We start from the raw sequence: 11,055 nt of genomic DNA on the forward strand, positions 1-11,055 counted from the left end.
CCCCTCACGCGGGCCGCCCGCGCATTTTAGCCCCGCCCCGCGCTCTATAAAAGTCGCCGCGCGGTTGAATTCGGCCTTTTTCTCCATGAGGAGCGGCGGAAGCTGTAAGTATCGTTTGCTCGACTTGTACCCTTTTCGCTTTCTAGATTGCTGTGGCGTGTGGTCCTAGTGGTGGCTGTGCTGTCGGCGGATGCCCGCTGCATCCCCCCATTTTAGCGCTAAAATATACCGTGAGTTGCACATGGCTGTGCGTGCTGCGGGGTCACTCCGCGCCACCTCAGCCGTTCCTCAGAGCCATTTCCTTTTCCTACAGGTTCCACTAAAGCATGTTAAGCTTGGTTTGGAGAAGCTTGGTTTATCGTCGCTCCAGTGTGAGTATCCGTCATGTAGCCACGCCGCGTGGTCGGCGGAACGGGAACACGCGGGGGCTTGGGGGACGGCGAGGTGGTTACGGGTGTTTAAAATAAAGTTCCAACGTGGATATCCGGAGAAGTCGCTCTCTCTCGGCTCTGTCCGTGTGGCGCACGGGAGCGCAGGCCTTCGGGCCCGTGACGTACAGTCCCCTTCCACGACGTTGGAGAACAAGCCGGGCCCCGAGCCTGCAGCCTGCATATTCCTACTGCTTCTCTGAGCCCTTGGGCCGTGACAGAGGAGACAAACCATGCAGGAAACACTGACACACGGGTGGGACGTGGAACGCGTGCAGAGCAGGGAGGGTGAAACAGAAAAAACAAGCTTCTGTGCAAATCCTTACAGTGCTTTTTTTTTTTATTTCCAGTACCAACATTAAAAAAGCTTAAGTGGAACATGGTTTTCGAAGGTAATAATAGTGTTTAAAATGTAATATTGTGTATAGTTTCGCTCTTTTCCTTAAAGTTAAACCTCACATTTCAAATATGTTTTGGCTGTTTCGAAGATGTTTGTAGAATAACTGGATCACCTTAGTGATAAAATGCCAATCCCGACAACATAGGTGATGATAATGAAAGTTTAGATCGCAGGCTCCTAGTATATAAGATTTCGTTGGATTTTGGATAGATGGAAAAATCGATGATTCCCGAGTCTTAAAGGGGAAAAAAACCCGATAAGTCTTAGCAGATAAAAAAAGAAAATAGTTTAAGATAATATTTGTCTGCTAAACATAAAGCTTTGTTTGTGTAATTCGGGACATGAGAAAAGAGCAAGAAAAAAACGTCTTAGTTTCCTAAAACATTGCAGAAACTGCTGGGACAAAATGACAAAAAAAAAATCTGCTTTTAGTGGGAGAAGTGGGTATATTAAAGAGGCTGTCCAAATTGGGGTGGTTTCCCAAGTTGTTTAGTGCAGTATGTGTAATCAAAACGTGATGGAACCAGGTATGCATGAGTTCAGTGGTCTTGCAAAGCATGTGCTTGGAGCACGGAAAATAACGTGTGTCCCTGGTCCCGTGGTGGGACTTCCTGGATTTTGTGGAGCAATGGAGCAGGGCCTAGAGTTTTAACATGTTATTGGTATGCTGCACGGGAAGGAAAGACAATCCACGGGATGTGGGATTGGCTGAAGTGCAACTGGAAAGACACTGGATAGACGTGGTCCAGCGAGAAAAACTGCTTTTAGGATGCTTAAAACTGGGGAAGGGGGGGAACAGGGTAAGGGATAAGTAAAACATGGGTGTGCTCTCCTGCGGACTACGCTTCCCATGGATTCGACCTCGTGGGGCCAGGATGTTACAGGGAAATTGATACTAAAAGTGGGTGGATTATAGGACGTGGGTGGAAGCAGCAGTTGGTGCGTTTAGGCCCTAAAATACAGCCTCTATTCTCTTGGTGATCTCTTAATCTGTATCTGGCTACAGTAGACAACTCAATAAACTGAATTTGCTTTGGCTTGGTGTGTGTTTTTGGCGAGTGATCTGAGTATTAAGGATGACTTCATGCTCGGGGTGGCACCGCTCCCTTGTGTAGAAGTGTGATTCTCGTGTGCATCTCAGAATTGTAAAGGGTGTAGCAAATGAACTGACTGCTCTTTGTGGGCTGCATTAGGAGCAGATCGTCAAGACCAGGTTTGGATCGTCTCGGGCACAAACCCTTCCTTACCATGAAGGGCTGATGGATGGACTGTGTTAGTCCGGGGTGTGGCTTGGGGGGAAGCAGGGAGGCGGTCACACATCATTCTCTGCCCCTTTTTTAAGGTGAGGGATTCTGATGGGTGGGTTTAGGGGAGGTTCTGGCGTGGGTTGGCTAGGTGTCCCGGCATGGGCCATGGACAATCCCGAGGAAGGGATCAGGGGATGGGTGTGCTATCTGCTCATCAGGCAAGTCCCAGCATGAGCCTGGGATAAATACTCAACTGAGATTGTTCTCGAAGGTTTTCCAATCATGGGCTGTGGGTGACCCCCGGGGGGGTCAGAGTCTGTAAGTAAGCAGATGAGGCTGATGTACCAGCCAAGAACTTAATTAGGAACTTTGTTTTATTAGTAAATTAAAACTATTAGGCCAAATGCAGGCCTCTGGACTGGAAGAGCAGAATTAATCAGTTGAATTATCCCATTGGATGAAGGGGAAACTCGGAAGTTTTCTTCCAGTTAACCTGAGAAGTTTAGCCTCTTTCAAGGGTAGAAGTGCATTTTCAATATCAGGCAGCAGTAGGTTGCTGGAGAAGGTGGGAGCTGAGACTTGCTGTATTTCAATACTCTGTTCATTATCATCGTTCTGTGAGTTGAATTACCATTTTATGCAGCAGCTGTGTTCCATCACAGCTGCCTGCGGCCCTGCAGGCTGGAAGCGTTTTGGGAGGTTAGAAGCAGGACAAGTAACCGGATTTATTGCCCAGGGGCCAGTGTACAAAGCCCTGTCTTGTGCCGCCTGTCCTGTGTCTTTTGTCCCCTTGTCCTGCGCTGCCTGTCCCCCATTACCTCCTGTCCTGCGTCTTTCTGTCCTGCCTGTCCTGCACTAGCTGTCCCCATTCAGTCCTGTCCCCATGTCCCCCGGGTGGAGTGCCCCGGCCCGGTTGCCGTGGCCCGGTTTCCCTGGCCCGGTTGCCGTGGCCCGGTTGCCGTGGCCCGGGTGCCGTGGCCCGGTTGCCGTAGCCCGGTTGCCCTGGCCCGGTTGCCGTGGCCCGGGTGCCGTGGCCCGGTTGCCCTGGCCCGGGTGCCGTAGCCCGGTTTCCCTGGCCCGGTTTCCCTGGCCCGGGTGCCGTGGCCCGGGTGCCGTGGCCCGGGTGCCGTGGCCCGGTTTCCCTGGCCCGGTTGCCCTGGCCCGGTTGCCGTAGCCCGGTTTCCCTGGCCCGGTTGCCGTGGCCCGGTTGCCGTGGCCCGGTTGCCCTGGCCCGGTTGCCCTGGCCCGGGTGCCGTGGCCCGGTTGCCCTGGCCCGGTTTCCCTGGCCCGGTTGCCCTGCCCGGGTGCCGTGGCCCGGTTGCCCCGGCCCGGTTGCCGTGGCCCGGGTGCCGTGGCCCGGGTGCCGTGGCCCGGGTGCCGTGGCCCGGCTGCCCTGGCCCGGCTGCCCTGGCCCGGTTGCCCTGGCCCGGTTGCCGTGGCCCGGTTGCCCTGCCCGGGTCCCGCCGGCCGCCAGGGTGCGCCGCGCCGCCAGGAGCGCTCGGTCGCGGCCCCGCGCATGCGCAGAGCGGAGCGCGGCTGGCGGGCGGTGAGCGCGGCGGGGTCGGCCCGGGAGAGCCGCGGGAGGGAGCGGGGAGGACGCGGATGGGGACCCGGGAGCGGGCACGGGCGCGGGGGTCCCGGCGGGCCCCAGGCCGGCCTCGGCGCAGCCGACCGGCCAGCATGGAGAGCTGCAGGCGACGGGAGGAGCGGCTGGTCCGGGCCGCGGCCTGCGCGGGCTCACGTGAGGCGCCGCCGCGGGGAATTCGAACGGCGGGAAGGGGCGGGGGGTGGTGCTGGGCCATGAACCGCGGTGAGGACGGCGACATGGCTCGGCTGCGATTCTTCCCTTTCCCCCTTCCCCGTTTTCCCTCCTTTCTTTTTCCCTTCCCTTTCAACTCGCCTGCCTGGACCTGAAATCTGGAGAGGTTCACATCTGCATGAGATAGAGAGTATGGATAAAACACACAATCCATAAAGGAAAACTATCCTTTAACTTTTTCCAAGGGAAAACTTTCCATTTTCCCAGAGTAGGAGAAGGGTTCGGTGTTCAAATCCCAGCTCAGTCACCAGTCTCTCAGGTGTTTTTTTTAAGGTGCAGGGGGACACCCTGAGCAGTGAACAGCCTGGTGGGTGACCCCTTACAGATTCTTTTTGGCGTTTAGATTCCAAGATGCCAGGAAAACGCAGTGTGAAGAACCCAGTGCCAGAAGAGTCTCCTGAGTTGAAAAAGGTTAAAGGTAAGAAAAATCTGTGGGAATTTTCCTTCCACTTACCCAGGGGTGACTTTTACCAGGAAACTTGGACTCCCACATGTTCTTTCTCCCCCTCCCACCCTGCAGTCAGCCACCCATCACACCGCTCACAGCCTGGGCTGGTGCTGACACTGGGCCAGGGTAATGTTGGCCAGCTGGGCCTGGGTGAGGACATCATGGAGAGGAAGAAACCAACTCTGGTCACGCTGCCGGAGATGGTGGTGCAGGTGGAAGCTGGAGGGATGCACACGGTGTGCCTCAGCCAGACGGGAAAGGTGAGTGCAGTGAGTTCTGGGATGTGTTCTGGAGCAGGGGGTAGCAATCAGCCACTGCTCTGCCCACATCTTATTCCAGCTCTGGGGTGAGCATGGTCTCACAAGGACCACAAAATTCTGGGGAGTCAAAAGGAGGACCTGAAAGGAGCCTGCAATAGAACTGGGGAGGGACGCTGGACAAGAGCATGGAGTGATAGGACAAGGGGGAGTGGCTTTACACTGACAGAGAGTAGATGGGTGACACTACCATTTTAGATGGATATTGGGAAGAACTTCTTCCTTGTGAGGGTGATGAGGCTATGGTACAGAGAAGCTATGGCTGTCCCATCCCTGGAAGTGTTCCAGGCCAGGTTGGACAGGGTTTAGAGAAACCTGATCTAGTGGAAGGTGTTTCTGCCCATGGCAGGGAGTGGACTGATATGAGCTTTAAGGTCCCTTCCAACCCAAACCGCTCTTTGATTTTGTGAAAATTCAGCCTGGTGAGTCTCTGTACCCTGACTTCATACTCAGCCTGTTGCCCCTCTCAGCTCCATCCTGATCACTTGCACCCAATCTGCAGATCTACACCTTTGGCTGCAATGATGAAGGTGCCCTGGGACGCGACACCTCGGCTGAAGGATCTGAGACCTCTCCTGGGCCGGTGGAGCTGCAGGAGAAGGTGGTGCAGGTGTCAGCAGGGGACAGCCACACGGCCGCACTGACTGAGGACGGCAGGGTCTTTGTCTGGGGCTCCTTCCGGGTATGCAGATTCCTCAGATGCTGGAAGCTCTGCTGTTGGCTGCTCCTATGGCTCATCCATGTGTGTCTCTCCCCTCAGGATAACAATGGAGTGATTGGCTTGCTGGAGCCCATGAAGACAAGCTCCATTCCTTTGCTGCTTCAGCTTGACGCGCCCGTTGTTAAAATAGTTTCAGGTGAGCAGGGCCCAGGGGTGTGCAGGGTCAGGCAGGTTGTATTTGTTTTGGTTTAGGACAAATCTGGGAGAAAACCTCCAGTGGGGACCCCTCTAGGAAGCAAACTCATGTGGCCTCTTCCCCCCGCCCCCACCCCAACTGGTTTGGGAAGAGATTTCTCTGAGAGAAGTGGAAAAAACCTGTTCATTTAGCAGGCAAAGCACTATCCAGCACAAAAATGAACAATACCAAATTACAAAAGCTCTCGCTACTCTGAAGAGATGACAAATTCAGAGGGTCTTCCTCCAGTGGCTGTTCTCTCTGTTATCAATCCTTCTGGGGATTACCGCTGCCCAGGATGGGCCCCTGGTAGTTCATGGGTGCAAGCTCTCGGTGCTCTCCCGAGTCCCCAGTCCAGAGCAGGTTTGAACCCTTCCAAGAAAAGGCAAAGAAAAACAGTCCAGGAAGACATCTCTGCTTCAGCTAGCTGGAAAGCAAAGGCAGTCTCTCATTGTCTGTGCTGTAGTCAAAACCCCCATCCCAGAATGTGGGGGGAGTAAGTTCAGTCTCTGATAACAGACTCAGTGCTTCTCTACTCACTTTCACTCTCAGATGAAGTTTTAAAGATACAAAAGGTATTTCTGGGCCAGGCAGATGAATGGGGATACAATTTAATATCACAGTCACCCCAGGACACAGGAACACCAGACTGTCAAACCCTTGAGGAAGGTCCATGACCTTTTCCTCCCTCTTGGCTTGCTCTCAGTCTGGTACAAGATTATACTTGCTCATCTCTGACTCTCCAGAGAAGAGACCTTTTAGCCCAAACAGATATTTTAGCTCCAACAGATTCACGTACTGAGTTAATATTTGACCAGTCTGATGTCGAATGCCCTCCAAGAGTGGCCCTGGACTGTCACCCCATGGGTCCAAGCACTTGCTCTCTGATGAGGCTTGGGGAAGCTGAGCACAGCAGCCATGGAGGTTGTCCAGGGCCCAGGGGAAGTTGGGGCACACTTGTGTCCTTACCACCGTCTCAGAAAAACGGCTTTGAATTCCTGGGATCAGGAAGAAGGACATCCTGGAGTTTTAGGTGGTGGCACAATTGGTGTTGAGGTATCCAGTGCAGTAAACCCCGCAAGCTGGGACAACTGTGGGATCTCAGCCCCCAGAGCTTGCTGAAGACTTCTCTGTACTTCTCTTTCCTTCCTGTCGCAGGAAATGACCACTTGGTGATGCTGACAGTGGATGGTGACCTGTTCACGTGCGGCTGCGGCGAGCAGGGCCAGCTGGGCAGAGTGCCAGCGCTCTTTGCCAACCGAGGAGGACGGAAAGGGCTGCGTGAGTGGATTTACTTCTCAGAGGTTCTTCCCTTTGCAGAGGAACCAAGAGACCCAGTCCCTGATGCTCAAGGGCTTATGTTTAATCAGTGTAATCAATGTGTAATCAGTACATGTAGTGAGCCAGATCCTTAGATGCAGGGAGGGTGTAAATCCTTAGTCCTTGTATGACACCTTGTCTCCTGCCCCAGAGCGGCTGCTGGTCCCCCAGCTTGTCCATGTCAGAGGCAAAGGGAGAAGAGGCAAAACGCGCTTCCAGGATGCTTTCTGTGGGGCATATTTCACCTTTGCTGTCACGCGTGAGGGACACATCTATGGATTTGGCCTCTCCAATTACCACCAGCTGGGTAAGCTTCACCTGTGTCCATCCACACCTCCTGCCAGTCAACTGCTGCCCTGGCCTGGTGGGGGAAGCTGCTGGGAGCCTCAGAATCTAAACACTGTGAGTGCACCAGAGCTGGAAATGGGGGTGGGGCTCACCCTGCATTGCTCTGGGTTTAGGTCCCAGCCCATGCACCTGCTGGGTTTGAGCAGAAATTGATTTTGGGGCTGGGGGACTGTATTTGTCTCTGGTGGGGTCAGCCCACAGAGAGCCTCAGGGTGGATAGCTCAGTGCCAGAGCATGGCCTGGGCTGTCCATGGCCATGGACCTGATCTGCCCGGGTTTGTACGTCCCACTCTGCAGGGACCCAGGACACCGAGCCCTGCTTCTCCCCGCAGAACCTCACATGCTTCAAGAACTCCACCAAGTCGTGGGTTGGGTTCTCTGGCGGGCAGCACCACACAGTCTGTGTCGACTCCGAGGGTAAGTGACACAAAGACAGATGAGCTGGGAGTCTGAGGGATCCCATGGCCCTCATCCTGGCCAAGGAGTTATTGGGGTGAGGGTAATATGCTGGAGCCCTCCAGAGCTCTCAGTGTTATAGGAAACAAGGTTAGTGTGAGATTGCAGAAAAGGGAAGCTGACAACAGGAACCTGCACTCACTTGTGAACTCTGCTCTTGCCCTTACTGGTTTTGGGGAGCTGAAGGGTCTCTGTCCTACTCTGCCCCTTCTTCATGGGTTTCGGGGTGTGGTATGGAGGAGTGATGCTCCTTCAGGAGTCAGACCTGGGAAGGGGGTCCAGCTTTGGCCCTGCTGCAGCTTCTGCCCCACTCAAGTCACCTCTTGTGTGTATCCACTCTGCTCCAGGTAAAGCCTACAGCCTGGGCAGGGCAGAGTATGGCCGGCTGGGCCTTGGGACAGGGGCAGAGGAGAAGAGTACACCCACAGTTATCCCGGAGCTGCCCAGGATCACCTCGGTGGCCTGCGGAGCGTCAGTTGGTTATGCCGTCAGCAGTGATGGTGAGTGCTGGGGTTTGGGGGCACTGCTTTGTGTACCTTCTTCATCCCTCCATCCAGCCCTGCACACCATCACACACTGCTAGCTGGGGTGGGACTGGAGCCATCACTGCACCAGTCACCTGGGGACAGCTAGGCAGTGGCTGCTCAGATGTGTTTGTGGGCTTGTGGCAACAGGTTTGGTCATGTGCTGACCAGGAGGGTGCCTGACAATCTCTTCTCTGACTCCACTGATGCCAGACCTCCATGCTCTGGTGCTGCATCTGCCTGTGTGCAGTGTCTGCAGGAAGGAAGATTTGGAGTGGGCTATGGGTTTAGTTTTCTCCTCCAAAGGGATAAAATTCCTTGGCTCTGTGATGGAGCATCTGTTTGAGTTGCAAGTGCTCCTTGTCTTCCTCCTGCTTGTGTTTTGGACTTATAGGAAATTACTGCATGGATGCAAGGTCCCTTTGGGTTTGGGTGCTGGCTTCCCTTCCCATTGTGCAACCACTTGGAGCTCAAAGCTTGCTTCAACTCTGTTGCAGGACGAGCGTTTGCCTGGGGAATGGGCACTAACTACCAGCTGGGCACCGGGGAGGAGGACGATGTTTGGAGCCCTGTGGAGATGACAGGGAAGCAACTGGAGAACCGGCGGGTGCTGGCTGTGTCCAGTGGTGGGCAGCACACTGTGCTGCTGGTCAGTGACAAGGAACAGAGCTGATGAAACGCCGCCACAGCCAAGCCCAGCGGGATCACAGGACCCCCCAGACCCCCCACAACTTCTGCCTGGGTTGGGGAGCCGATTACTTGGGGAGGGCAGGAGGCTCATGGAGCTAGGCCCAGCAGCACCTGTGTGGCTGGAACATGGGTTCTCCCTGGAAGTGTTTGTTTTCCCATGGTGCCCAGTGCTCTGTCAGCTCCCTGGATCAGCTTGGTCCTAAACTGATCCCGGTTCTGTGCCTGGATGGATTTCTACTTCTTCTCGTCTGGTTTTTTAACATTTCCCGGCCCAGCAAAGCTGAGGGTCTTGTTCTTCACTCTACAATCAAGTTTGGGTATCAGTCTCCCTGAGGCCCCCATGTTCCCCACATCTGGATGCTCCTCCACGCCCTTCACCTAAATATACCTCTCTGGCCTGGATTTGTCTGCTGCCACCCACCAAACCCCTCTGAGCCTGTTCCAGGCAGATCTGAGTACAACAGAAATGTGTCCAGGAAGCTCGATCTAATATAGAACTTGTGGCTGCTGTGGGGATATTCTGCCTGGTGAGGGAGAAGGCTGCTGGATGACGCCTAGCACGCTATGACCACTGGAAAAAGGAAGGGGGGCTCCTTCCTCCCATCCCTCAAATATCTAACCTGAACCCCCCACAAAACAGTGAGGCCAGGAGCAGGTTCCCTGCTCCCCATGGCCTGGAGCAGCCACCTCCAGCACTGCTTTTTGCAGTCCTGGCCACTCCCTCTTTGCCTTTGCCTTTGGAAACCCAATCAAATCCATCCCACGGGTGAGAACAGTGTTACTTTAAATTTTTTCTCTTTCGCTTGCTGAAGAAGGAGTTTCATTTGCTGTTAGGACCTTGCTGAGCAGACACTCAGACCCCACTTATGCATGGAGAGACATACAGGACCAGGAAACAACAGGACTCTTCCTTGCTGTCACCTCCCTGATCCAACTGGTCTTGCTTCCTGTGCCCAGCCTGCTCCATCCTCTCCTTGCAGGAGGTGCCTTCCAGGTACCTGGACTGAGGAAGGGTCTGCAAAGAGCTAAATTTTAGCAATAGGGGAGGGGGGTTTGTGGCTGGGGAGGGGGTCTGGGATTATACAATGGTTCCAAAGGGGTTGGATTTTTTAAAAAGGAAAATGTATTTTGGTTGATTAATCAAGGCGGAAAGGACAAAAAACTCATCTTGTAGCATTTGGAATAAACTGAGATTTGATAAACCCAGGCTTTTCCTGTGCTTTGGAGGGGTGGGCAGTTCTCCCATGGGGCCTGCCGTGGTTCCTGGGCAGAGTCGGGAGGGGTGTCTGCGTTTGGGGGAGCTGTGGTGGTGCCAGCAGTGTCTGTGCTGGATGGGGGGCTTGGACACCAGATGGCAGCAGGAGACTGCTCTGGAAGCTGTTGGCTCTGGGAGAGGGGATGGGCCCTGTCCTCTCTGTCACCCTCTCTTCAGTTCCCTGCCTGTCTGATGGCTCACTCCTGGTATCTTTGGGTCCCCAGGGACACAACCAAGCCTGTGGCACAGCTGGAAGGATCCTGGCATGTCCCTGCTGGGTGCTCCCAGCTGGAGCTGAGCCAGACATTTGTGTGGAGACTGGAAGCCAGGGGGCAAATTCCCACATCCTGATGTGACTGGAGCCCCAGGGAGCTGTTTACACTCAATTCATTTGGGTAAGAGCTGGTTCCTAAATGTTCCTTTGGGCAGGGATGGGCTTCAGGCACTGAGAGCAGCTCAGGTTGTTGGCAGCTCTGTGGCTGCCATGTAGGATGAGCTTGGATCAGGGATGGCCTCTGGAGGTTCAGCCCTAGCTGGGGAGCTGGGGACACCCACTTCCCATCAGGTGGGTTTGTTTTGGTGCTTGAGGTCCTGGGCTTGCAAAGGACTTTATTTTTCCCTCTAAGTGTGAAGTTGGGATATGGGCCTATGGGGAATGATATATTGTGAGGGATTGAGCTCATATTTTGCCAGCACTGCAGGCTGAGCCATGGGTAAGTGCTCTCTAAACCCGTGACTAATTCTGCTCCCTGGGGACCATCACCATTTGATGCTCTTCAGTGAAATGTGATCTGCTGGATACCTGATGGAGAAACTGGTCTTTGTCTTGGGCTTGATTCCCAGCAACAACATTATCCAAAAAGAGCCTCAGCTGCTGGGGAGCTGGGAACTAAAATACCACATCCCA

At 54.3% G+C, this 11,055-nt stretch overlaps 1 protein-coding gene and 1 non-coding gene across 5 annotated transcripts; both read left to right on the forward strand.

The window, feature by feature from the left end:
- Window positions 1–41: 41 nt before the first annotated feature.
- On the forward strand, window positions 42–10,099 carry RCC1 (regulator of chromosome condensation 1). Of its 4 annotated transcripts, none has more exons than XM_058856472.1 (12): window positions 42–104; window positions 314–371; window positions 779–820; window positions 4,220–4,312; window positions 4,415–4,602; window positions 5,162–5,341; window positions 5,420–5,516; window positions 6,714–6,836; window positions 7,027–7,182; window positions 7,521–7,640; window positions 8,027–8,179; window positions 8,701–10,072. In XM_058856472.1, the coding sequence occupies exons 3-12, from the start codon at window positions 808–810 to the stop codon at window positions 8,874–8,876; spliced, it is 1,299 nt and encodes a 432-aa protein (XP_058712455.1). In that variant the 5' UTR covers window positions 42–104; window positions 314–371; window positions 779–807; the 3' UTR covers window positions 8,877–10,072. The 4 variants fall into 4 exon arrangements, with proteins under 4 accessions (XP_058712455.1, XP_058712456.1, XP_058712457.1 ...); XM_058856473.1 differs by having other exon boundaries at window positions 43–104; window positions 4,238–4,312; XM_058856474.1 differs by lacking the exons at window positions 42–104; window positions 314–371; window positions 779–820 and adding an exon at window positions 3,603–3,621 and having other exon boundaries at window positions 4,238–4,312.
- LOC131588183 (small nucleolar RNA SNORA73 family) lies at window positions 472–676 on the forward strand. Its single transcript, XR_009279527.1, has one exon. It is a non-coding gene; the product is annotated as a small nucleolar RNA SNORA73 family (small nucleolar RNA).
- Window positions 10,100–11,055: the final 956 nt, after the last annotated feature.

Source organism: Poecile atricapillus, chromosome 24, assembly GCF_030490865.1.
Source record: "Poecile atricapillus isolate bPoeAtr1 chromosome 24, bPoeAtr1.hap1, whole genome shotgun sequence".
In the NCBI taxonomy this organism is placed as follows: domain Eukaryota; kingdom Metazoa; phylum Chordata; class Aves; order Passeriformes; family Paridae; genus Poecile; species Poecile atricapillus.